Genomic DNA, 27,826 nt, shown 5'->3' on the forward strand with positions numbered 1-27,826 from the left:
AATTCGTTACTCATAAGGTTTCTAATATCCATCCATATACTTCGTCACCTCGACTACAAATCCAGTACCTCTGGAACGCCCAAGAAGCCAAAGTCCTGAGGCAGCAGGGAGAGGTTGGTGAGGCGAACGCTGGTCTTGACCGACTGGTAGATGGAGCAGAAGCCAAAGTCCACCTTAGTTCGGTCAAACTGCAGGTCCGAGGAGGTGATGACTGCTTGGACCGTGAAGGAGACAGGGCGCACCTAATGGTACAAAGGTGACGCATCTTTACACACCTTAGGCAATTTTGTGTGTGAAACATTGCCACGTCAATGAAAAAAGTCAACCTCGTACATTTATTTACTATAACAGCAAAAATGCTCCCCCTAAAAAGTCAAAACCAGATTGACTATAGAAATCTCTTCATGACAAAACATTGCAATTTGATCCAGATCCTTTAATTCTCTTGCATTCTCACGCCATAATCATGTCACCAAGTCCGTAGAACAAAAATGGTTAGATGATGAATCTGACGAAACTTGTTCTCCTCTTCCCGCAGATATTAGCATTGGCATTACTCTTCTTTAGAAAAAAAAAGATCAATTATACATCTGACATTTTCAGATTCAGATGCAGCTCTTTTGAAGAAAAAAACATTGAAGTGGAAAGTATATTCTACAAAGACTGGAGCCATATGAACATGGGACTGGCATGGACTGATGTTTCTTTTATAAAAAACAAAACAAAAAAAAACCCTCTAAAGTCTGTGACTTCACAAATATGAATGTATGCACATGAATTAATGAATCAAAGTCAACCTAAAGGGACATTACATAATTTTTTACTTTTATCAACCTCTATTGGTGACTAAGGAATTGCAGCAACATGGTAGCCTGTGATTCACAGACATATAAAAGTCACATTTTCACAATATAGAGGAGTAAGCTAGCTAATTAGAGCAGAGATCCAACAGAAATGTCTAGTGAGGAGGTAATATATCACCATGCAAAATACTGTAATAATAATACTAATCTGTCATTTGCTTGTTTTGCTTGAGAATGAGGCTTTTTTGCCGTTGTAGCTGAAATATTATGATCATTTTGGGCTATGGGGCAGTAAAAATCTTACTTAATGCACCTTTAGATAAGCCACTATTCAGTAGATTATGTATGTTATGCATAGCACGCACCTACTTTAGAAAACTAAATTATCTAGAGAAGGAGCAGCATTTCTGTTTCCAAGATAATGTTCTCTTGAGCCTTGTCTGGGTGCAGCAGATGACCTTGTTTATCGGACCCGCTCTCTGCACCGCCGCTTTCCTGGCTGCTGTGGCGTCTGGTGACCATACAACAGTGTGTGTGTCTGTGTGTGTGCGCGGTGTAGTGCCAGGAGCTCGGGGCCCGGGGCTGGGGGCAACAGCTTTGGGGCTCCACAGGAGCATCCTGGCCCTGCCTTTGGCTCTTAGTCAGATCTCCGCTTCCTCCAAATCCCTCTCTTCTCCCTGGCCCAGTGGAGATAGGGAACGGGGGCTGGGTGGGGAAGGAGAGGAAGGTGAGGACTTGGCAAGAGGACGGTGACCGCCGGCCAGATTTGGAATTTACTGAGAAAGAGGACTGGCATGAATGCAGCACGAATGTCCAGGGCAGCTGCTTTGTATTTTTTTAATGAAGGCTGCTGCTGAAGAGTTGAAGGAATTCAGTCCCCATTGCAAGCACTTTATTTTTCACTTCAAGGGCTTTTGAGTTGTTTTCATATTGTAATATGCAAGTTGGACTTTTGTGGCGGGGATATATAGATTTATGTCCCTTGAGAAGAATGTGCTAGTAACAGCAAGTGTTTGAAATTGAATTGAAAATAATCCCCACATCAATGCTATGTTTGATCAGTTGTGCTGTACACAACTAAAACACGAAGAACACACACCTGGATCTGTGTGAGGTCACTAGTAATATATGAAACAAGAATATGTGCTGGATAGAATGATAAAAGAACACACAGATTCCCATGTTCCCGTTTTGAGTTTCTGGAGACATTTTCAGCGAAACAATGCGGAATAACCTTTATACTTGGCTCATTAAGTGTCCATGGAGTAACTGGGCCTTGGGGTGGGAGATAATTTTAGCTTGTTACCAGCAAAATAGGTTACAACCTTCAGTGGCTCTGCTTCTGTTAGGGACAAAGTAGGACACAAGCTCCCGTAAGAACACTGTTTTAAGGTATACAGAAAACAGGCTGTATGTATACAGCATTCGGTGTAACACAAACCTGGTCTGCTACTTGCACTGTCAGTGGGACCTCCAAAACTCCCATATCTCGGTCGAAAAACTTCTTGCCGTCCTCGGATAAAGAGCATCTATGAGGGAGCCGAAAAAGCGGGTATAAGAACACAAACTATTATGCAAATTGGCATCACATCATCTTTAAATATACAAAAGCACGCACATACAAACGAATACTAGGTGCTGGACAGAAAAACAGTCAAACAAGAGTCCGCACACTAGAAATGGCTCCAATGGTGTTTATTACCACCACATGTGATGTTTCGAGCATATGCTCTTCTTCAGACATGAGTGCATACACAATTATATCGGTATCCTATAAAGTACAATCGGCACCACTTGGATATAACATGACATCAGGTCAGTAAAACCGTCACAATGTCATGGCATATTTAAGTGGAAAAACAAGACGGCAGGTACTAAACTGTTTAATTTTATCTTGTGTGTACTATCTTTGCACTGTTTGGGTTTGTACATATATTTAACTTTAAGTCTCTAACTACCTATTGAATTAGGTGACCTGTCAGTTGACCCCCTCTAAGAGGTATTTGTAAGGTGTGTCTCTGTATGCACTCATGTCTGAAGAAGAGCATACGCTCGAAACGTCACATGTGGTGGTAATAAACACCATTGGAGCCATTTCTAGTGTGCGGACTCTTGTTATAAACACATCATCTAGGGGAGAACAAAGAGAACAAATATCAGTTATTTAACACCCAAACACATTACTACTACAGATTTCGATTCTCTAACGACAGCTCAGCACCATGAAACATCAACGTGGGGGTGGGGGGGTGGTTGAAGGCTGTTCATTGTTTCAATACATCAGGACATCACAGTCAGAAGCCATGGGGCCAACTGTCAAGCTCTTGAAAGGAAAATTAAGATGCAAGACCCCCGAAGAGACCCGTTACTTCACTTTAACCCACGACTTTAGGATTGGATCGCCGGGGAAGGCGAGAGAGAGCGCGCCTCCACACTACTGTAGGTTGTAGCCATGGTGATGGGAGACGTAAGTATGATTCAAAGACACCCGGTAGTCATGCACAAGCTTATGTAAAACACGAGCCCGTCGATATCCCCGGTGCGGAGAGCCGCTCTCGTGACGACATATATATTTATTTCTGCACAAACGAAGACTTGATTAGCATGTAAACACCGGTCAAATGTCAGTTGGCAGTGGAAACCGAGCTCAGATCCATCCCACTCCTCTCGCTCTTTCTCTCTCTCTTCCTCCCTACCTACATCCCTCCCTCAAGATTTGCCTGTCTTTCTCTTTTCTTCATGTGTCTTTCCTACCGACTGTGTCTTCTCTGTCTCTCTCTCTTACACCGTTAATGCCCGTTGAAGGCATGAGAGCTCACGCTGTGAATGTCAGTGGTTTTAAGGCACTTGAAGAGGGCTTTGCACATGTCATGAGTGTTTTGCAAAGCGCTTTCCACAAATGTGTCAGATTCCGGTTCGAGGACAGGTTTGCTTCATATTCCCCAGCCCCCCCATCCCTGTTTTCTGCTGCAACACCGTTTATGATGAAAGTGTAGAAAGGTCACATCCGTGCATGTTGCAATTCCATCTCTGCATTTACAGAGGGGGAGTAATGAAGAGAGGAGGTGATTTTTTTTTTCTCTTCCCCCCATGATGTTGTGGAATAGCTTGACCAATGAGCGCAGAGGGTGTATTTAAGGAAGCACTCTTGTTTTGCCTGCTAATAGAATCGCTGCTGGAGAGTCACTCTTGAATTAGCTTGGCAGGGCAGAGTGGAAAAGCCTGGTGGGACGTCGCCGGGCCCATATGCTAGGGAGAAATTTGCGGATGGATGAGGCTTCAAATTTGCCGACGTCCTGCAAAGACTCCTCTTCTCTGCAGCCAGATTATCCGCGGTCTCATCCAAAAGCAATTCTCGTCCATAGTCTTTAATGACACTTCAGAGATTACTTGAACTGGTAAAATTGTATAATAGTTGCTCTAATGGTGCAGTACTGCTTAGAGCGCTACTGCACTATCTCCAAAGGATTAGTGTATATGTGGAAGACCTGGAACTGCTGGAAGACCTGGGCAGAACTTCATCTAGTTCTGTCTAAGAAGGGGGAAAAATCTCTTTGGAATCATTTGCGTGTCACCCATTAAAAACTTGGAAAGTCTAAGAAGTGGTAATCTGAGGACCACCTATAATCAAAAAGAGATAGGTCAATATCCTGCAAGCAAATATATTTAGCAGAATTTTGATTTCATGAAAATGCTTCATGTCCTCCTTTTACCTGATAAAAGGCTGAATAGTATATTTGAAATATATATTCCTCTTCAATATGGACCGCTGCTTGGCTTTCACTTGCACATTAAAAACAGTGATTATGAAAAGGATTACAAAACGGATTAAGAGGCTTAGGGATTTCTCATCATAGGGAAATGGATGGGTAAAAAAAATATACCAACAAAAGAAATCCTAAAAATAATCGTAACAAGACTGTTTTTGGTTTTCTTACAACTCATTGCTTGATGATGGGTCCTGATGCTGGTTTGAGGGGCGTACTTCATAAGTCGAAGTACCGGTAGAGTTGTTCAATGTAATCTGTAGTAAATCTGTAGTAAATCACCCTTGTAATCTCCCTTTTATCAGCCGGAGCTGCCTGGTCGGGACACATCTCTCCGCTCTTTACAGATTACACCTAAAACCATTAATGATCCAAAGGGATCCTATTCAAATCATCTTGTCATCAGGTTTACGTAGCAAAAATAATAAAACAAATGTTGTTCTGGATGATTTGCTTCACCCTGGAAGCCTAGTTACGAGCATAAGTTGAACGGGGTCATGACTGCGTTGGCAAAGACGTGAACCGCTGGCCTTGAAGCGAGAGAGGATGGCAACACAGAAAAGTGGAGGAAGACAGGCAGGGAGGGATGAAGAAAAGGAACGATGGCGAAGGATGTGGGCAGCTCGAGGGCGATCCTTCAGTATGTGAACCAAGAACGTCCTCAGCATCTCCCAAAAACCTGGTGAAGGGGAGGCAGGAAACAAACACCTGTCTGAAGAATGGAAGCGATGAGTCATTTCAGGAGCCAGATTTAACAGTGTGTGTGTGTGTGTGGATGAGAGAGAGAGTGAGTGAGCATAGCGCTGGTGATGAGGATTTTGGGAATCCAATCATAGCTTCTCCACACACTTGGCACTGCCAGTTTAAATGACACACCGCCATCGCGTAAAACAAAAGAAAACCCACCACAAATCAACAGATTGGAAGGCGAGAATTCATATCCAACCCTGACAAGATGAGACATAAAAGAACACACAGCACCGGTTGCTGCGCTAGCGTATAATATATGCTGAAGACAAGGTTTTTTTTTTCTTTTTCAATCCACCGTATGTTTTGCATAAACATTTACATCATGTGATACGCACTTTTTTCCCTGTCCAGCAGGATTTCCTTTCTAAGTGGAGGATGCTCTTTGGGGGCTTAGAGCGTTTTAAGAAGAGCAGCGCTGTCAAAGAGAGAGTGCAGCAAACTGGGACTCGTGTCCCAGGTTATGTAAGCGGTGTCAGGGCCAACATATAAACAGCGGTGGATGGTTGGATAGAGGCATGGAGGGAACTGGAGAAGAATAGAGAGAGAGAGAGGGAGGGACAGAATAGGTATAGGGAGTTCGAGGGGAAGTGAGGGAGTCTAGAGTTCAGAGGGAAGGCGAGATGGAGCGTCTAAAGGAATGTGGAGATTGAAAAAGGAAAAGAAAGCGAAGCACAGCAGAGCGCTAGAGGTGAGAGGCCAAGAAAGAAAAATGTGAGAGAGAGTGGGAGAAGAGAGTACAGTAAGCGAAAGAGAGAGAGACAGAGAGAAAAAGTGTGATTCAGAGGGAGGAGGGAGGGGGTGGTGGCCGTAGCTTTGGCTGTGCTAGCGGTGGTGAACGCTGCAACCATCTCAGCAGTGGCAATAGTAATGCTCTACTCCTAATCCTCGTTTTAAAACCTCTGCTGATTCACTGAGGCAGATTACTGACGATTGCCCACTTTCCCTCCAGCCCCCCCACCCGCTGAACGACAGCCAGCGTGCCAATAACTTTTGTCATGTGGAAAGAAAACGTCCTCCTCCTATTATTGTCCGCCAAATTCTCTTCAGCTGTCAATACGCGAAGCTGCCAAACTCTGGAGGGAAAAAAAAGAGGGTGGGCAGGAGAAAACTGGCGCCCACGCTGAGTTTTTACGTACTGCTCGCCTCTCATATTTGCCCCGGAGGTCCCCCGTCTGCTCCCCTGGCATTCAAACTGCAGTTCAACTCTGCCTCACCATCTAAATATAGAGCCCGCATTGTCGTAGAGAGAATTACCATGTCCTTCAAAGTCATTAGAAACCATTATCAGAAGCCTTCACGTCACACCACTCACCGTGTTGGGGTGGGATTCATGCAGCGTGTTGAAGAGAGTGTGTTTTATAACCGCTGGCTGTTGACTGGCTGTGGATTTTTGCCATTAGTATTTCTGTAAGACTCCACAGCTTGCTTTAATCAAGCAGGGAAATTAATTTTGTGGTATACTAGGATTAAACTGATATATCAGGCCAATGCTGGCCTTTTATTACATATGTATTGTAGAATTAGTAGCCCATAACCAGAATTCAAATGCAACATTTTGATCGGATTCCACACAAGTATTATTACCTCCGCCAAGTTAATGTTTTCGCCTTCGTCTGTGTGTTTCTCTGTCCGTCCGTCCGTCGGACTGTTAGCAGGATATCTCAAAAAGTTGGGCACGGATTTGCACAAAACTTGGTATGAAGATTGTTTATGGGCCAAGGAAGAACTGATTAACTTTTCATGTCGATTGGCCAAAAGGGGGCGTGGTAGTGGGCGTGACATATCACCAAAAGGTGGTTGTCAGACATGGCGGAGGTCTGTGCTCTACTGACCACATTTTCTAGTTATTATTATTATTATCATTATGGATTTCAATGGGGAGTTGAACTGTACCATGGTCTAAATTTCCATCCTAAATTTATGGGTGAAATGTACACAATTTTGGGGCGCAAATTTTTGGCACAAAATTTGTCAAATTTTAAGACATTGAATATCGGCACAAAATATCGGCTATCAGCAGCTTCAATCCAAAAATATTAGTGTTGGTATTGACCTTCAAAAAACATATTGGTTGAACCCTAGAGTATATCATCAATAGTTTCAGAGCCTTTTGAAAAACAGCAAAAGTTTCCCCTTCCAAAGATGCTAGGAATGTCAAATAACTGCAAGGCTGTGACGAGTCTCCTTTAGAGTGAAACATTTTGCACCTTTTCTAAAAGGTTGATAGCATCATAACAAGCTTACAGTGTAAAATAAGATTATACATGCTCCACTGATTCCATTATCATTGTGTCCTCTGTGTGTGTCCTTCCTTACCTGGGCAGGAACTTGAGTTGGGCATTAAAGCTCGAATTAGCCTGGATGAAGCCCGTCTTTGGTAGGATCTCCATGTGGTTCCGCATTTCCGGACACACCTCAAATGTCAGCCTCAAGGCCGTGGTTGCTCTGTCATACAAAAGATGTGGTTTCATTAGCATTACGCTAACGCACCAGGTGCATTGTAATAATTAGAGATGGGACGATTTGCTTATCTCATGATACGATTCGATTTGCGATATGGGATTCACGATTCAATACAACCACAATACGATGTAATAAATAAAAGTTCAATGACAACAAAGTCTGACTGTGCAGAATTATGTTTATTTCTGAGCCACAAATCTTTCTAGCAAAAGCAGTGGCTTGCTAGAATGTAAATAACAATTTAAAAATGTCATTACAAAGTGCAAATAACATAATTTGGATGGAGAGCTTGTGAAATTGTGATGGTCAAGCCGTCTCATTTTTGATTACTACAGCAGAATAAAGTGGAGCTAATATCACGATTAATTTTTCTGCCCCACGATACGCATTGTCACATTTTTGTATCGCGATATATTGAATTTCAAAATATCGTCCCATCCCTAGTAATAATGTATTATTTGTCTGCAAGGATAATTTGATGATCTTTAGTCTCTGGATCCCTCAGCATATTTCCAAACCACCTCTTCTGCGCAAAACCCTTTCCTAGTAGCTCTGTGATACAACAGAATAGATAAAACTGTAATCCATCATTGGCACAGCTATTGATGTTGACACTTATGGGTCCAGACTGTCCCCTGGCACTAAAGGTACAAAGACAACATAACAGTAGCAATCAGGTGAGTTTATTCATTTGATATGACAGTAAAAAAGAACCATGGATATTCAACGTGCTTTTACCCAGTGGGCACTTCAGGGCCAGCCTCTTATCACCCTAAGGGATTCGACTAGGACAGAAAAGAGACTTTGTGCTTGAGTGACACGGACAGAAATTGCCTCGTATGGAGAAATGTACCCCAAGTCCTCATCATTTAGGTGACCCAATTTCCAGGAGTTCCAACAGATGGTTGTGCCTGTGGCTAGAAGCTTCAGTTATAGCTGAGGCTGGTGATATAAATGGCTCGTCACCTTGGGAATTCTCCAACACCTCCAACCACGGCACGCGCTCGCACTCCCTCACACACCTAGTACAGTACAAACATGCTGAGGAGACTCGCTGTTCGCTGGAAGTGATACGTGTGTATGCGCCGATGCCATGTTGTTATGCCCGCTTTCATCCTCAAGGATACAAAGGTGAATGATAAGTGAGCTGTGCCCAAATTGTCTGACAGTGCCAAACGTGTGCGCTCCCTCCATTTTTCAATCCCCCACTTAAATGAAGTGACCCACTTTGAATAGTGGGGTCAACCAGATGGTTTCTTTCCCCGAGGCAAGGACTCTCAGGGACACTCGGGGGATATGAAGTCACTATCTTTATTCCGGCCAAATGATAACCTTCAAACTGTTCTCGGAGGAATATTCATGGATACATAATCATTTAGGACAATTAGACATTTTAATTAGCAGGGGCAATTCTGCTGATCTTGTCATTTGTGGCCAGTTTTACTGTATGTTTTTACTGTATGTTTCTCAAGCAGTGATAAAGGTTAAATGTGTAATGTTTCTGCTTTACTGATGCATAATATGACTAGTAAATATCAGCAGAGGTTCCCAAATGGTAGTGAGTGAAACAAAGTGAGCAGCCATGGCGCACGCTGCAGAGATTTCTGCATTCAAAAACACAGGAGCGGGCAGAGGCTGTGTGTTTTTGTTGTTGTTTGAAGGCCCTCCTACCACACCAAGGTTTGTACAAAAATCTGGCAATTTGTTTTTTCCTTAGTTATCGGCAAAAATCAGAAAATATGATTTGAGACTTTATTACTAATCGGTAGGGTGTTCTGGTAAATTCGGCATGCATAGAATCCTCCAAACAGCTCGAATTTTAAGGGACCAGACCATTTATGCGCCGGGGAAGTGGTGTTACTTCACACACAAAATAGTGACTCCTTACCTTGGATACGTTCCGAAAATCCACAGACAACCGGGATCGTGGTAATGTCAGATTCCAAGTCACAGTAAACGTCCATTGAACAAAAAAAATGCGCGGCAAAACATAATGGAACGTTCATTGTTGTTGATTCTGAAACAGTCCAACCTGCCCACCATGCTAATGATGGTCTCACTCTACGGAGGGCAGAGTGTTGTTGCCATGACAACGCTGAACAATAGAGGCTAGCATTGGACCAGAAATTTCACAGACCCTTTAATGATTTAAAGGATTAGCTCACATTAATTCACATATTTTGCTTCCTTGGGGCATAGAGGGCCAAAAGTGACTAGCAGCACTGATTATGTAAACTTAACTAAAACTTATATTCTTGTTTCATTTGGTCTTAGATCTACATGCTAAGGAAGCAGATGCAGATTTTTGTAATTTAGGCAAACAATTCCTTAGACTTAAGTCCTTAGAAGATTGTCTTTTGCACTGACACGTCTTTCTAAGCTTTAAAGGAGAATACTGGTGTCATTTATAGTTATAGTCCATTTACTACTGCCTACACCTACATTTCCCCCAATCATTTTGCAGTGCAATGCTGCAATGTTCGATTTTTCAACAATTAATCATTTTAAAATACAAACTTTACGGTGTCAAACCTAGCTTGAAATGAACTGCTGTCCAGGCTAACAAAAACGCCCCAAATAAAAAGCCATGGATGTGACAGTAAAGTGTTTTTGAGGGATTATTTCCTGGAGGAGACTTCCATTTCTTACTGTGGGTGTCAGCTGATTGACAGGCAGCAGAGCGTAATGCAATGCAGCACTGATATGAAAACACTCAACTCAGCACAGTGAAATAAGGAGAAAACAGAAAGTTTGACCAAATCCAGCGAAGGCTTCCTGTTTACTGTGATGGATTATATCTCTGTGGAAGTTGTTTTTCATATTGTACAAGAATGACAATGCCAGAAAATATCTTCTTCTGAAGGAAAAAAAATCCACCGGTGTTACCCTTTAATGCCACTGTTCTTAAAAAGCTGAGACCTATGTCAGATCAACATTAATGATGACACCTACTGTGAGCATCATCATTGTTATCACCATCATCATCATCATCATCAATGCAGCACCGTCTGGTATATACCACACAATAAACTTCCAAACAGCCAGCTGGACAAAATAATGCCTAAGCCCTCCTTTTCTTTATCTTCTATTTCTATTGTTTCTCAAATTGAAAAGAAGAAGCATTTCCAAAATCATCAACTCAGCTGTGTTCCTCAGGCAAATCAAGGACACAGCTTGTGCTAAGACGAGGTAGATGTACTGTTCGAAGTAAGCAGGGAGAAATTGAGGACAGGAGGTTTTGTGAAGGCAAAAAAAAAAAAAAAAAAAGCAGGTTGGTTTTGTTGTGGCATCAGCTTGGACGGGAATGCTCAGCTCCCCAGCAGGTGCCAGTGGAGGAGGTTTTAAAAGACCAGGCTATGAGCATTTTAAATGAAACACACTGTTCCCTAAAAAAAATCTGCCAACTATGTTCACTATATTCCAATCATTGGCTCACGAGCAGAAGTCAAACACTTTTTTTTTTTTTTTTTTTTAAAAGCCCCCTGAAAATTCTGTCATTGAGTGGACGCAATATTCAAATCGCTGGCTCACAGACAAGAGAGACATGTATTCAGCGATGCTTTGTGCTGTTCTGTCACAACCTGAGGATGACTTGCGGGATATCCATTGTCCAAAAAGTGACAAATTGTATGATGCGTTCTTATTGTTCCCCCCCAAAAAAAGCCTGCTGACTATTTGGCATTCAAATTACTGACTTGAAAGTACAGTGACATATTGCGTGGTTTGCTGGTGCAAGCATTTGTATTTTTCTTTTTTTTTTGGACTCTAAAAGCTGCCGTTCACACTGATGCTGTCATCGTCATGTTGTCACATGTGCTGGTGTGCTGGTGCACCAGATGGCAGTTGTCACAAATCTCTTCCCCCCCACCCCCCCACCCCCCAAACCCTCCTCCCCTCCGTGTGACGTGACACAAGGACCCGGCTAGGCGGCGGACCACACGCCTGCAAATGTTATTGCCCCCAGTGCCTTCTTAACCCCCCGTGTGCATCATAATGTATCACGTTCATAATCAAAAAGGATTTACTTTTGTTCAGTCCCATTTAATGGAGCAAAGAGGATTGCGGGGGATCTGAGCTTACCGGTTGGTCCCTTTAACCGTGGGTTAGGTGCATTTATCAGCTAATACATCTCTTATTTTTTCTTTTATTATGCCCACACATTTGACAGAATTATTTCAATACCCGGCTTGGTTCGGAGCATCGTTAGGCAGTGAGTTTTATGGGCGGCGAGCTGAAAAGTAAGCTGGCCCTGTCAATTTTAAGGGATTTCCATGAGCCGTTTTTCTGTGAAAATGTCTTTTTTGGCAGAGACTAAGCATGTGAGGGAGTGTCAGTGTTGCATTCGGCAGATAAGCTAGCATGCTACATCAGCAGTCCATGCCACATTTCCAACTGCTATTCCAGGAATGTTTTCAAGCATGACAACAAATAAAATGGAGATAAGACATGCAACGGTCACTTCTGCACGCACCTCTTTGTTTTCATTTTTAGGCAACCCTTAAACCTTAATTCAACAACAGATCCTGCTACTGTGATTTTCAACTGACTGTGGGTCCAATGTTTTGGACCATAATTTTGCCAAATAGCATTTTTATTGATAGAAGAGAACATAGCGGAGGGATACCATTTAGGAGAGATACTTCCTGTTTGGGAGACTGGATCTACTTTTATTTAAATACTAATTTTAGTGTAAACCAAGAATAGAAATGCAAAATGAAGGACCCAGGACTGCTTTATTGTCTTAAAAGCAGGATCTGTTGTTGAATCTGTTCACAAATGTGTTAAATGTCAGTTTTCAGTCTATTTTCATGGCCTCATTCAAATGAATGGGAAGTAAAAATCTGAACGCTACAAACTCGTCCAGCTGCATCTGATCTTGGTGAGTAGTTTATATTCTGGTTTTCATGGCGGCCAAGAGCCAAATAACCCCCATGTTAAAACTAAGTGGAATATTGCTTTAAAACATGTAGTCCGTTATAATGACCTTATCATTGACTTCACTCTCTAAAATAATACTGTAACACTGTAAGAGATGTAGTATGTTACAATGACATTAGATAATTGACTATGTGGTTCAGATTGTGTGTTACTCAGGTCTTCTGCAGATTGAGATAAACATGTTTCAGCTGTTCCTATTCATAATTGGCCTACTCAGTGTGCACACTGAGGATTTTCAGCATGCCTTTGCTTGCCCACAGGTTTATTCAAAACCTTGGCTTCTTTCTCCTTCCCTTCTGTACGGTGGAAGATTGGGCCATTTCCCTAAGTACACAGCATCTTTAATTCAGATTTGTTAAGGACAACTGTGCACAAAGATTACATTGGCAACTTGCCCTTGGATTTAATCCTAATAAAATATACAGGGGGTGTCCAAAATAATGGAAACATTATGTGAATATCAAATATCTAACGAGGAGCAGGACCACCCTTTGCCTTCAAAACAGATTGTCCTGCTGTGATGCTGCATCCTGAACTGTGTGTAGTGGATATTGGACCGTTCTTCAAGAAGGAAAGCCTCTAGTTTTTTGAGAGATGAAGGAGGTGGAAATCTACTTTCCATAAACTAATAATAAACCAATAAATAACCAGTCGTCATCTGATAAACTTAGCAGCCCCAATTGGACGGGACTAGTTTTACAGGGGGAGGTGGGGTAATATAATCACTACCGGAGCATGTTTGTAATTTTAGTCGGGTCCCAATCTGCCATGTCAGTAATTCTTACGGACAACGCAAATCCGCAGCAGTAATAATTCTGGTCTCTTTTACCTCCTGTAAAATGCCTGGTAAACCTCAGGGAAAGGCAACTGACATCCCTGAGATTGTTGGCGAATACTGTGTCATTTCCAAGAAAGGACTCTTACCGTATGATTGTGGACCATCTGCTCAAATTGCACTTGAAAGCACCGTTCACCCCAAACTGAGATCAGACCCAAAGTCTCAACTCTAGTGCACTTGCAAATCTTCTTCACTCTTGCAGCCATGCTATATTGAATGAAATTCCTGGCTGCAATTAAGGAGTGAATAGTCCTGAACTTTCTCCAACTGAACTCGGATAAAACTGATCTTCGGCCTCGACCATAAAACTAACTAATCAAAGAGTGAAGACTGAATCCCAACATCATGTCGGCATCCAAAAAGTTGGGGGTCATCTTTGATAAAAATTCAAAATGTGATAATTACATAAAGAAATGTATGTATATTGTGTTTTTCCCAACTGTGTAATATTGCTAAAGTACGCCATATGCTATCTTTCCAAGATCTGGAAAGATGAGTTCCTGCTTTTTTCTCCTCGTGTCTCTACTATTGTAATTCCTTGTTCAGATGCCTCAGTCAAGCCACCAGAAGCAGATTACAACCAGCAGATGACAACAACCTCAGGCTCTGGGACCCACCTGCTTTGGACCATGATGCTGTCTTGATAGAGGTGGTCAAACATGCAGATCTTCAGGTCAATGCTGGGCTGAGCCACCCATACAGGCACACTATCCGCCACGCCCCTCACCATGATAGGTATCTGTGAGAAGATTTATGATGCGAATGAAGCCATGTCCAATGTCTACAGATCAGAACTTGAAAAACCATTCACATTATGGCATTCATGATATGATGAAGATGCTAAGTCTTACTGGTTTACTAGTGAAGTCGGAGAATTTGATGTGGAAGTCCAGCTTCGCCTCCCCTGGAATGGTTGGTGTGAACACGACCTCCAGCTTGACGCTTTCAAAAGGTCCGATCTCCCCCTCTCTCACCTACATCAAATGGGACAGGCAAACACTGATTTTCAAATACTTTTGTTTGTTAAGACATATTTAACTTTGATTATATCTGAACTCTACCTGGTCTCGATAATGGGTGTAGTTGTTTCCTCTATCTGCAGCCTTTGGTGTATTAGATATTTGGTGGTATATCTGTTTTTTTTGGTCTTGACTCCCTGAAAAACTAATGAATTCTACTAAGTAGACAACTAAAACAACCAATTAACTTGAAAGAGAGATTTTCCCAATAGTATTCTAAATTGAGACTATGATCATTTCACTGAGCTTAAATTAAAACAAGGATTCAGTGTCTGCTGAAGACATTGCTTAGAGGACAAATTCAAACTCATGAACTTTCAATGACTCTTGCACAAAATGAGCAAAAATATGTTTATGCTTATGTCTGAGATGATGCAATGACAAGTCAGCTTTGTGAGTGTCCCTTTATACTATTGCATGCTTTTGAGAATATTTACACAGGACTCAATCTTTAAACTGAAATAGTTGTTGAAGCCTTTTTACTTTTCATGAGCTTTCTCTGTTTGAATTTTGAAGGTGATTTAGTGTGGACAGAGTTTAACTTAACCGTTTCAGTTCATGACACAAGACCATTTCTACTAGCCATGTGTGGGAAACTAATGATGAAGTTACTCAGATGTGCAAATTCAAACGGAACGCAAACAAAGTGCGTGTCGTCCGCTCCGCTACACAGCGACGAGGCGGTGAGAGCAATAATAAAAACTGAAAAACAAAACAAAAACAAAAAGCCTTTCCATACAGCGACCCTGCTCAAAATAATGGGGCCGTAATAGCTCGCCTGATAATCCGCCATCAAACACACACACCAGCCCTCATCCACGCAATGTGAAAGAATCAGTCAAAATGACAATCGACGCTACAGCCGTCGGCGTGCCAGCACATGCAATACACGCACACACATAATCAGCGCAGAGGGAGAGGCGCCGCACCATTACCCCCCACCAGAGAGACGTAATGAACCCAGATCAACTCAACAGAACTTCACATGGGCCGGCGGGCACACATGACATCAGTGAGAAAAAAACTAGACAGAAAAGCAGGGAGGGAGATAATAGTCTGAGCACATACAGCCTGATGTGTCTCTCCATTAGGGGAAAAACTATGGGGGGAGGTGGCGCATGCACCCGAGCAACATCAAGGCTGGCACTTTTCTATAGCAAATAAACAAACAGCAGACAGTCCACAGATAAGCACTGCAATCCATATAAAAACACCAGGGGTTCGACTGATATGGGTTTTTAAAGGCCGATACTGATACTTTTGGATCGAAGCTGCCAAAAACTTAACTTATATCTTATCTGACCATTTTCATAACAATTTTTTTTTAATTACAAGTATTCAGTGATTCCTCCAAGTTTCATACTGTGAAACATCTGAAATATTTATTATGGGACACTAAAACTCTCCATTTACGCCCAGGACACTAGTACTACTATTACTAATACTTGTGTGGAATCTGATCAAAATGTCTCATTAGAATCAACTCAAGTTAAGGGCTTCCCATAGACAAGCAGTGTAGATCAATTCTACAACAAATATGTAATCAATCGTATCTGCATCATATCCATCATATTGGAAGTGGATGACACTGACTGGCCGATACACAATAAAAGGCCAATATTGGCAAACTGACATATCGGTGTAAAAAAGTGACTTTGAAAAGCACCTGTAAACGTGGATAAATATTTGTGAAAAAATGTTCAGGTATAAAGTTTTTCACCCAGTTTTACCCAGTTTCAACTGTCCCATTTTCTCAATTCATGAATAAATGTGTTTATGCGATTAATTTTTCTGCCCCACGATCCGTATTGTCACATTTTTGTATCGCGATATATTGAATTTTGATATATCGTCCCATTCCTATTAGGTGGGTATACTATTGTTTTTTGAATAAATGTCTTCTTCTTAACCACCTTTTTACCAGTTCCTGAAATTGAAGTAGTCATCTGTTACATTACTAGTTAGTGGGAAAGGTGTTACTGAGTAATGCATTGCCACCCAATACTGACCTCTCCTAGAGTGAAGTCACTGGAGTCTGAGGTGCTCTGGTCCATCTGGGCTTCCACATCTGACGGCACATCAGCATCTGCAACAGTCTTTGGACCTGCAGCTGATGCTTCTGATACAGACACACACACACCAAAACCTGGTTATAGGTAATTTATACTAGGCTTAGACCAATATATTAGGCAGATATTGGCATTTTATTAAAAATCAGTCAGTGTCATCCATCTCTTGTATGATGCAGTTTCCTCCCTGACCACAGCTAATGAAAATGCTTTTATTATTATGTAGTGGTACTAGTAGCAGTAGTAGTAGTAACAGTAGCAGTAACAGTAGCAGTGGCAGTAGCAGTAGTAGCAGTAGTGGCAGTAGCAATGGCAGTAGCAGTAGTAGCAGTAGTAGCAGCAGCAGTAGTAGCAGTAGCAGTGGCAGTGGCAGTAGCAGCAGTAGTAGCAGCAGTAGTAGCAGTCGCAATAGTAGTTGCAGTAGTAGCAGTAGTAGTAGCAGTGGCAGTAGCAGTAGTGGCAGTAGCAGCAGTAGCAGTAGCAGTAGCAGCAGTAGCAGCAGCAGTAGTAGCAGCAGTAGCAGCAGCAGCAGTAGCAGTAGCAGTAGTAGCAGTAGCAGTAGTAGCAGCAGTAGCAGTAGCAGTAGTAGTAGTAGCAGTAGCAGCAGTAGTAGTAGCAGTGGCAGTAGTAGTAGCAGTAGCAGTAGCAGTGGCAGTGGCAGTAGCAGTAACAGTAGCAGTAGCAGTGGCAGTGGCAGTAGTAGTAGCAGTAGTAGTAGTAGCAGTAGCAGTAGCAGTAGTAGCAGTAGCAGTAGTAGCAGCAGTAGCAGTAGTAGCAGTAGCAGTAGTAGCAGTAGTAGTAGTAGCAGTGGCAGTAGCAGTAGCAGTAGTAGCAGTAGTAGTAGCAGTAGCAGTAGTAGTAGTAGTAATAGTAGCAGTGGCAGTAGCAGTAGCAGTAGTAGCAGTAGTAGTAGCAGTGGCAGTAGTAGTAGCAGCAGTAGCAGCAGCAGTAGCAGTAGTAGTAGCAGTAGCAGTAGTAGCAGTAGTAGTAGCAGTGGCAGTAGTAGCAGCAGCAGTAGCAGTAGTAGTAGCAGTAGTAGTAGTAGTACAAGTATATCTATTTCCGTTTTCAGACCAGAGAAATCATTCCAGTGTGGTGTGGGAGGATTTTACTCAACAGCTTCAGGGGTGGCAGTGTGTAAAGCCTGCAATGCCATTTCATTATCTTTGCACATGTTATATATACGCTAAATGTAGTTTGGCAGAAATTGTAAATTAATTCCTTATTACTGTATCCCAGAGTTTCCCTGACCACTGAATAGACTGGAGTAGTGGGTCACCCTGGCTTAAGGAGCTGCTTCCCACATAAAATAATTTAATTAGTCTGCCTTTCAGTGGTGAGTTTGCAGTGTCCCATGATGCTATAGATACTGTTTCAGAGGCTTTTCCACCCTGACAAGAATAAAAGGCAAACACTGAATCCTAGTAATGTTTTTGAATTTAAAGATAATAAATATTAGCAGAAAATTTTGGCTATTGGCAGCTTAAATCCAAAATTATCATTGTAAGTATCGGCCTTCAAAAACCATTATTGCAAACCATCTGACTCAATCCATTAGCATGTAGTTGGCCAAGATCATCCAGCCTTTTCCAACTAAGACAGACTAAAAAAGGAAATTACACAGTGGAGACAGATTCACTTCCACACGGTCTTTTCCAAAGACAGCAGAGCAGAGGCAAAAGACTGAACAGCTTATCAAAGCATCAGTGGAAGAAAGTGCTGAGTGCAGCGATGAAGACTTGAGATCTGAGAGAACATTAGAGAGAAGATGGCTTCTTGTCACCGGCAGTGACAATAAGGTGAAGCCTCGGCTCTGTGTGTGTGCGTGTGTGTGTTCTTATATTTCCATCCTGATGTGGACCAAATGTCCTCACGTGGACAGAAAGATGAGGAAAATCCTCAACAGATTGATGATATTTAACAGTGTAAGAGTATCTGAGGGAAAACTTTTCATTTAAGGTTAAGGCTAGGGGTTAGGGAATGAATGGAGTCATTGAAATGTGTGTGTGTGTCTGTGTGTGTGTGTGTTAGTTTTACCTAGCTGTTCCTGCTGCAAGGCCACTGAGAGCTCCTGACTCTCTTGCTTTGATCGGAGTTCTCCGGTGCTCTTGGATGCAGAGCTCTTCTGGTTGTCAGATGATGTGTTTTGACTGCTAGACTCCTGTCAGCCAACACACACACACACACACACACACAGTCACAGCTTTTTACACGCGTGTATGCCCAGGCACTTTCTGTACATATGTATGGCATATATGATTCATACTTTTTTCATACTTCATTTGTACATTTCTAATATGTTCTTAACTGGAATTGTCAGTTGTGTTACGCTTAATACCTCCCACTGATATTACTTATATCTCATTTTTCTTTGATGTATCCTGTTACTATTTTGCTGCTTCAAAGACGCAATTTCCCCACAGGGATCATTAACGTTTCATCTTCAGCTGTAATCAAATCATCTCCCTGAGGCCATCCAGGAAAAAAACGACGACTGCAGTCTGACCTGCTGTGTGTTGGTCGAGGCCTGCGATGGCATCTGGACCCGGCTAGTTTCTGGACTGAGACACGTAGAGGTGTCCAGGCTGAAGAGGGTAGCCAGCGCCCCCCTGTTGGTCAAGGTGATAGTCCGTGAAATAGTCTGGCCCACCACGTGCGAACCAAAGTCAATGAGGTGGCTGTCGACCTCCAGCTACGGAGAGGAGGCATTTACCAGGTTAGGGCTAGCACTGATGAGCTGACAGCTTGAACACATATTAGCGTTCTTATACAATTGATTACATAATTGACTGATACATATTGGCCTTTTATTAAAAACTGGATATTAGCCAGTCAGTGTTGTGCTATCTATCAGGATAGGACAAATTGAAAGACATGAGACATGAGAAATGAGAAAAGAGCAAAGCAACAAATACAGCACTCATCTTTTGTAATACACGATATTGCTACTACTACTCACATCACATTTCTTTATGGTGCATCTGATGGGCACAGAGAAGGGACCTACTGCTGAGGCAAACTGGACCTCTCCTTCCAGGTCCTTATTGATCTGCAGGGATCAGATGAGGGGACAATGTGTTGCTTGTTTTCTGTGTGGGGGGGTGTTGATTTTCCCCGAACCAATCACTAGTGACTGACGTATCCGGCAGCTCTGACATTATTTTCAGTTAGACTGATGCTGGGCGTATTTACTAACTTCACCAAGAATGTTGGTTGTTTTTGTAAAGACAATATGTTGGCTAAGGGGTGATTTCAACAAATATTATTATGCCGAAACGCCAATGAAAAACCGTTGCATGAATGGTTCAAATTTTAGTCCCACCGACAAAGGTGCTGATTGGCCCGATCATTTTTCCAATCGAGAAATCGCCTTTGAATAGAGCAACACCAGACCCTGAATCGCTCGACCAAATCTGAAGAGTGGCCGGGTCACGATTCAGGAGTCTGGAACCAGGCTAGTGTAGAACAATAGATTTTGGCCATTTATGCATTGGGGACTGACAGTTCTCTTCATCGTCTCATCATCGTCATTCCTTTATGCAATGCAACATTGTAGAGCATGCAGCACACAACAGTAGGCTAAGCTGGCACAGGCTAAGAATTGTTCTAGGTGTTAAATATCATGTGCAAAGTAATGCTTTCTGTGTTATTAAATTACACTTAATGAATCTCCTCCTCAATATGTGCATGCTACAACTCACACCTGAAAATACATAAACAGGCTGAAAGTTCGGAAAAGTCTGCCCCAGACTTCTGTCCAATTTTAGATGTCAAAATGCTTTGTTGTCTAGTTAGTAGATGAAAATTTCCCATGTTGACAAGCTCAAAAAGTGTTAATGCTAAAGTAGATGTGGGCCCAATACAGTCTAATAGCATGTAGATGCACAAAAGGAATGGTGGAGTGACTAACCATAGGTTGGAAAACAGCCTGCATGTCACAGGCCATCCCACTCGACAGAGACCCAGGAGGCTCAAAGCTGAAACACAAATGACAGAGTTATGAAAAATACAATTAGCATTTTTAATACAGTTCGCAAAACAAATAGCATAACCAGATATGCAAGACAAAATGCTGCTCAAATGGTAATACTGCTTGCAATATAATGTAAGCTTGTCAGTATAATATTGTGCGGTTCAATTCACCTGGATATTACACAGCAAGGGTAACGTTGTTCAGAGTGAAATGTTTGATATTGATATTTCTGAAAAGCTATATCACAGACTAATTTGCACAATGCTTATTAAAATTTGACCATTACATAGCACACAATGTAGAAGCAATCATCTTTTGTCGGGAGGTTGAAAAGTGCGTGGGTGCATAAAGAGGTGCATGAGCGCACTCGCACATGTGTGCAGCAATAACATAAAACGAAACACAAAGGAAACAATGTATTTATAGCAACACATAAAATGTAGTCGCCTATGCAGAAGGCAACGTGCTGCATTCTACAAAAGATCAGCAGCATTATATGGACACTGAAGTCTGACAAATCTCTCGGGAGAGAAGTGGATAGGCAGGAGAAAGTCGGGGGCAAAAGTCAACCTGATGCTCGGTTTGTGCTGCGAAGAAAACCCGTGGGAAGAAAGAGCTATTGTTCCTTCTGAAAACACTGCAATGCAAAACAGAATAGTTTGGAATTTCAGATTCCTTAATTAGCCAAATTCTATTGTATTCTACTCAAAAGAAACCAAAAGTTCATTTTCAGAGGCGAGAAAAGAAGCAAAGGAGTATGAGCTATTTCAAAGCAACATGTGTTTCTCACAGCACATGTCAACTCCAACCCTGATGCTGCCCCGAGGAGCTTCAGAAACTTGCAGCCCTTCCAGAGACACAAGAGGCGAGCCAATCGATATGAGTGTAGCAGGCAGCGAGCCAGAGAAGTAGGGAGGCAAAATTCAATAGATAAACAAGGGCAGAAGCATGCAACAAGAAGCACAATTAGGAAACAGCTATAGTTCCTGAATATAAAGGATGCCAAACTACACTGTTATTATGTCTTGGTAACTGTATTATCCTGGTGCAAAGTGAAATTGTAATCTGATAGCAATCATCTGTACAGTCAATAACTGTGGTTTTCATATGTAGATATATAGTGTTAGGTTTATGGTCTGTTCTGGTTGGTTATCTTCTCATTTTTAAGAAATCCATGGCAATGCTTTGATGGAAATTGCAATGGAAGAGATGGTTGGAAATACCCAGAGATGCTCAATCCTATGTCCCTCCAAGGGGAGACTCCTAGACCTCAAAGAGAATTTTCTAAATGGGTGTTAGCCTCCTCCAAACATCCAGGTTGGGATGTGTGTGTTTTACAGGTTGTTACGAGCAGAAAACATAAGGGGATACCTTAGAACTCCATTGGTTGAACTCAAGAGGTACATTATAGCTCATTGCTTGCATCATTATAAATGTCACATTGCGCTTACACCAAAATTTCCTTTTTTGTCAATTTGACTCTAATTGGTACCAATCTTCTTTTCCAGCATCAAGAAAGGTAAGAAATCTGAAGAAAAAATAAATAGAGCAGTTCACTTGGGATTAAACGCCACGTGAGACTGTGTTTGAAAAAACTTGATGGAGCGCTATATAAAGTGCTGCAAACGAGGCCATACTGTACAGTATATCCAGTGCAGTAGACTAAAGCAATGAGGCTGAGACCATGGCTGTGTTACTGACTGTGCTGTGTGTTCTATTATACATCCTCGCTGCTCCCCATTGGCGTCTCCTACAGTAAATCAATAAGCACTTTCAGTTCATTATTCAGTTCAACAGAGCTAAAACACCCTCGCACTCTTAGCCTCTTCTGAAAGCGATCTATAACGCAGTATCAAAAAACACTGATCATGGATGTGACGAATATCACATAAATACTCTTCTTTTGCTGTCTATCTGTATTCCTTACATCTAGTAGCTACAACATGCTAAATATTTCTATCTGTTGTTTAATGAACTATATTAGAGTTTCTAAGTTTCTGATCAGTACCACCATTCACTATCGTCTCGGGCTTTATCTCACAACTCAGCTCAGAAACATACAGAGCACAGAGGGATGTCTCCTTGTCAGCCAGTTATTTGCAATACATGCTAGGAATCTGCAATCTGCAAAAAACACTGCTTCTGCAGAGTGGCTTTTCAGCAAGTCTGGCAAGCCTGGGCCGTCGCAGTTCTTGTCCCAGCAGTGAAAAGATACAGCAGAGCCCTTTCCTGGCGCAAACACAACTACGCTGGGGTGGGGGTGGGGGGATGGGGAGCCATTTTTAGAAATTCAGGGGGCGTGCAGGGAACCATGGGCTGGTGTGAAGAAGCCCAGTGTGTTCCTGGTTCACGTTTCTCACTCTCCTGCTGTGCAAAATGTTTTTAGCTGGGTGAGCAGTGCAGACTTTGCAGTGGTCACCACTGATTTCAATATTGTGGTTTTTAGAGTGTGAATAATCAGCGGGTTTTACACACAACAGACTTGTATAATAGACCTAGAGTGTGATGTGTGATGGGGACAGTGGACTGGTAGAAACCAGGTGACTCTGTCAGCACCTAAGCATGCATTTTTGAAAATTTGAAATTTCCTGACTATAATGGACACCAAACTAATTGCAGTTAGATTGGAATTTGATAGCAATTATCTATTATCTTTATTATTATCAATAGCTGTGGTTTTCATATGTAGATACGAGGTATTAGGTTTATGTTAAATCTTTTGATCAAAAAGATTAAATGGAAGAGAAGGTTGGCAATGCCCAGAAATGCCACGTTTTGTTGATGTTGTTTTTAGCTAGGTGAGCTGTGCAGACTTTGCAGTGGTCACGATGGGTTTCAATATTGTGTGAATAACCATTGGGATGTATACACATCAGACTTGCATAATAGACCTAGAGTGTGTGATGGGGGCAATGGACTAGCAAAAACCAGGGGAATCTGTTGGCATGCTTCTTTTTGATCATTTGAAGATGTGAAGCTTGGTACTATTAAAATCCCCTACATACAGTTACACAATCCTCTAATTCATGGCAATGAATAATGAAGAGTGACACATCGTATTGGTGGGGAAGACGATAACAGAGGAAGAAAAATACATTTTTATTCTTATCATTTTATCTTGTGGTGCTTTCTGGTTTTAGTTGTTTTAATTCACTTTATGCGTTCAATATTTGTGTTTGACTTGATTCTTAATGCATTTTGTAAACTCTGGCCATACAAATAATGGATGGAATAATAAATGGATTATTATTGAATAGAAAAAGAAAAGTGAAGAGAGACTGATTGCACCTTTGTGTTTAATGCATTCAGTAGCATGAAAGAGCGACAAGAGAAAGTGAGCGGGTATAATGTACAGTATGTGTGTATGTGTGTGTGCGCACCCACATGGTGTGAAAGTGTGTATGTGCTGAATAGAGGACTAGAAAGTGATGCGTTCGGACAACCCGTACAGCACCAAGGGCTCAGGGAGAGCGACAGTAGCTTCCAGTTGACTCTGCTGTAGCCTGGGAGACTCTTCGCTCAGCCAGGCAGAAAGAAGAGAGAGAAGAGCGCAGAGAGAGAGAGGGAGAGGTAACCGCATGAAGTTACGAGGGGCGGGGCGGGGTGGGGGTGGGGGTGGGGGTGGGGGGCTGATGGGAAAGTGATACATTGCGAGTGACCCGCAGAACAACGCATCTCTGCTCGGCCCGTGGGCTGCTGGCAGGCTGAGAGAGAGGAGAGATAGCGGAGACGTAGACTGACTCACTGCACTGAGTCTCATTAGAGGAGTGTGTGAGCGTGGTGATCCAAGCTGGCGTCCATATGTGGGAGGATAGGCTCTGCCTTCACGTCCACCTCATCTTCTTTTCAAATGACAAGAAGTGATTGCATTGCTTTTTAAAGCGGTGATGCACAGGCAAACTGTTTGATGCGACAATTGAAACGATCGGTACTTTTTTTTTATTTTGTAGGGTTTCAATCTAAAATGCTATACGATCGATGTTGAGAAAAAATTGTTACCCAATAATCATTCGTCAATATTTCAAAAAATACAGGTGATTCCATCCTCAAAAGGTTGTGCAGTAATTATCCACGGTGTTTTCATGTCAATAAAATTGTGTTGTCATGTCAATACAATTTTTTCTATTGCTGATTGATATAACAAAATAGCGATTCAACCTATAGCCAGTTCATTTGCTGTTTTAAACACCCGGTGTCTGGTAGGTCTTTCCTTGGAAAGATCCCAAGGAAAAAGGCATCACAGTACTGGACACACTGTTTGATTGACAGGTGATCTGTGATGGGAAGTGCAGTGCAGAAACACCACAGCAAAGAGCGCTGAGCACCAAAGATGGAGACAAAAAAAAAAAAATGAGAATCCAATGGATTAGCACTTTAAAACAGCTGAGATTTGACTTGACTCTTCCATAATGACTCGTACTTTCACGTCAGACATCATTTACTACTGAGTACTGAAGGTGTGACTTCCAGTGGTGAATATCTCTTTTTGGAAAGAGAAAAACTTACTTGATAGAGACAAAATCCATCAGCTGGGCGGAGACTCCCAGGAGCCTGCAGTAGTTTGTGGAGTAGCTGATGAGGATGATCTTTTTCTTGTATGTGTTCCCTACTTCAAAGTCCTGCAACAGGCCATTTGAAGTCAGTCAGTCTCTTACTATTGCAATCCATTAACAAAGGTTGAATGAAGAAAAAACACTTGAAGATGACTCATGTTTTAAATTTCTGGTGTTATTTACTTGAAAAATAATTACTAATAAGTAATACAAATGCACCAAATGGAATGTTCATTTAGAATGATTGGTCTAAAAAGCATGAATAATAAGGAAAGTCCTATTCTTATTTCAGTTGATGATACACAAGCAAATTCTTAGGGCAAATTTGGGAAAAAAATATTTTCTCACTGAAAACAATGTAGCAGTTTGAAATATAGCCAGACTTGATCAGAGAGCAAGCTTTGCTGGCAAGGTTTCAACATCAACCAATCAAAATTGGTCAGGTGACCTGTCCTCAGCCCAAAATATTTTCAAAATGGTCCAACTGCTACTAAATAGTAAACATAGCTAGGAAATAATAGCTGTGATTCCTTTTATAGAACATTTAATCTAGCAAGCTAGCTAGCCGTTAGCTAGCTGGCTAGCTAGCCTATAATGCACGTTATGAAATTCCAGTGGATAACCTTGATAAAATGATTAAATTATTATATTTTCAGTAGAAAAGAGGAGGCCAAGACGACAGTGATGGCATGAGTATGTTATTTCATCCATTTTCACTCCAACTGTGAAATTCATCAGTTATTCTTGCCCATTGCCCACTTCATTGCCCCGTCGCTCGTATTCATTGCTCATTGCTGCCAAATTTTGACCCAAATTTGCCCTAAAAATTGGCCTGTATATCATCAGCTTTAGGTTTTACTGAAACATTAGCATGGTACCTTGAAGAGGATGACTTCTGGTTTACTGATGAATGGTGGCCCTTTCAACTCTTTCCCACAAACAGCTTTTTTAGCGGGCAAGTTGAGCTTCCCAGCAGCTACCAAAGGCACTTCCTGCTTTGCTTCTTCTTGCAGCAACTTAGCCTTCTCATCCAGGCTCTTCTGTAACCATACAGAGAGAAGCAACAACTACACTATTAATGTCATTTTCAATAATCGCTATGATGGTACCGCCAAATCATAACATAATAAAGTCAAACTTCACTGACATAATAGCCTTTCTTTTGAAACACAGCTCTGGGTGGAAGAAGGGCAGAGGCAGGACAAGCTTTAGAGGCAAATTAAAAGTAATTTAATAGTATGGCTAATGTGACAGTAGACCAAAATCTTTCTCATTTTCTCCCTACATGTTTTCAAATCGTTTTTGTCAGCTCTACTGCTTTTTTTTATTCTTCTGAAAGATAATGCTACGGGTATTACAAGACTTCTGTAAGGGTATTTGTCAAAATAAGAAATGAATATGGGATGTTCTCAGTCTGATTGACTGCTGATGTAAATATGTACCATACATAATCAAGCCTAAAGAGATAGAACATAATTTAAATAGGACTTTTTATATATTATACTTATTTAAATGGGACTGATTTCTCCTTTCGTGAACATGATGCTCCATCTATAGTTGAATAAAATGTTTGTCGTTTCTGCACTCGGAAAAGAGAATCAATTATTTTTTCCTTCATTTTGTTTGGTAACACTTTACATTAAGTGTTCATTAACTAATGTTAACTAATGCATCTACTAACATGAATTAAACATTAACAAAGATTGCAGATTTTTGGTTAGTGTATTAATATTTAAATGAACTGTTATGTGGTCACAGATGTCTGTTTATCAGGTATTTCATAATGGATTCCAACATGACTCTGAGAGCGCACTAATGTGATGGGTACTTAGTAGAAAGCTAATGTCAAAACATAACTGTCCCAGCAGATTTAAAGCGCATCCCTTCAGTATGACGTTCAGAGTGTTTTAGTTTATGTAATAATTGGTCAATCCCAAGACTCTGACCTGGGTGAGATAGATGTTATGCAATTTTTTCCTCCTAAAACACCAAATGGAGAATAGCTGAGAGGGAAAATGCATCATCATCACAAGCATATACATATTGCCGTCATCAGTTTATACAGCCCAGTGCTAAAATGGCCAACTTTGGGGATCCAGGGGACGATGCAGTAATGACAACTAAAAGAAAAGATGCTTTTTTCCTTTGCCTCTCTCCTTACTAGGAGGAGGATTTTATTAGAATGGAAATCAGCAAATCCACCGAAAGCCTCTGTTTGGCTCAGTGACCTGATGCTGTTCCTAAAATTGGAAAAAATTAAATACTCCATTGGAGGGTGAACCCAAAAAATCCATAACACCTAAAGTCCCTTCCACAAAACGAAACTCCCTTAGACTGCTGATGCAAATGTTAGAGTATGATTCCAATGTGAAACTATATGCCTCAATATCCACAACATGATTGTTTTTTGTTGTTTTTTTTTAACTTTTTTGTGTGTGATCATTTATTTTTTATTTGTACATTGTTTGAATAGGCAGTAAGGTTTTGAGTTGTTGGAGTGGGCATACTGGAATACAAAGTTTATAATAAAAAATGTTTGACTTATAATTGTTTGAAAGTGCTTTGTTTTGTTGATTAAAACACAAAAAAAGTATTGCCATGATCATCTTCATCCTCATTCTCACCCTCATGAATCTTTGCTTTGCTACATTGT

At 41.5% G+C, this 27,826-nt stretch overlaps 1 protein-coding gene across 1 annotated transcript in view; it reads right to left on the bottom strand.

Annotated features, from left to right (window-relative positions):
* Positions 1 to 27,826, bottom strand: part of cfap74 (cilia and flagella associated protein 74) — a 47,937-nt gene that overhangs the window by 11,888 nt on the left and 8,223 nt on the right. Inside the window, exons 12-23 of the mRNA XM_071896383.2 lie at positions 26,052 to 26,213; positions 25,127 to 25,239; positions 20,558 to 20,624; positions 19,607 to 19,696; positions 19,154 to 19,339; positions 18,688 to 18,808; positions 16,588 to 16,706; positions 14,411 to 14,533; positions 14,177 to 14,298; positions 7,637 to 7,765; positions 2,245 to 2,332; positions 69 to 242 (exon numbers count right to left, since the gene is read on the bottom strand). Of these exons, the coding sequence (XP_071752484.2) occupies positions 69 to 242; positions 2,245 to 2,332; positions 7,637 to 7,765; positions 14,177 to 14,298; positions 14,411 to 14,533; positions 16,588 to 16,706; positions 18,688 to 18,808; positions 19,154 to 19,339; positions 19,607 to 19,696; positions 20,558 to 20,624; positions 25,127 to 25,239; positions 26,052 to 26,213 (1,494 nt within the window). The remainder of the gene's footprint in view (positions 1 to 68; positions 243 to 2,244; positions 2,333 to 7,636; positions 7,766 to 14,176; positions 14,299 to 14,410; positions 14,534 to 16,587; positions 16,707 to 18,687; positions 18,809 to 19,153; positions 19,340 to 19,606; positions 19,697 to 20,557; positions 20,625 to 25,126; positions 25,240 to 26,051; positions 26,214 to 27,826) is intronic.

This window comes from Centroberyx gerrardi, chromosome 14 (assembly GCF_048128805.1).
Source record: "Centroberyx gerrardi isolate f3 chromosome 14, fCenGer3.hap1.cur.20231027, whole genome shotgun sequence".
Taxonomy (NCBI): Eukaryota; Metazoa; Chordata; class Actinopteri; order Beryciformes; family Berycidae; genus Centroberyx; species Centroberyx gerrardi.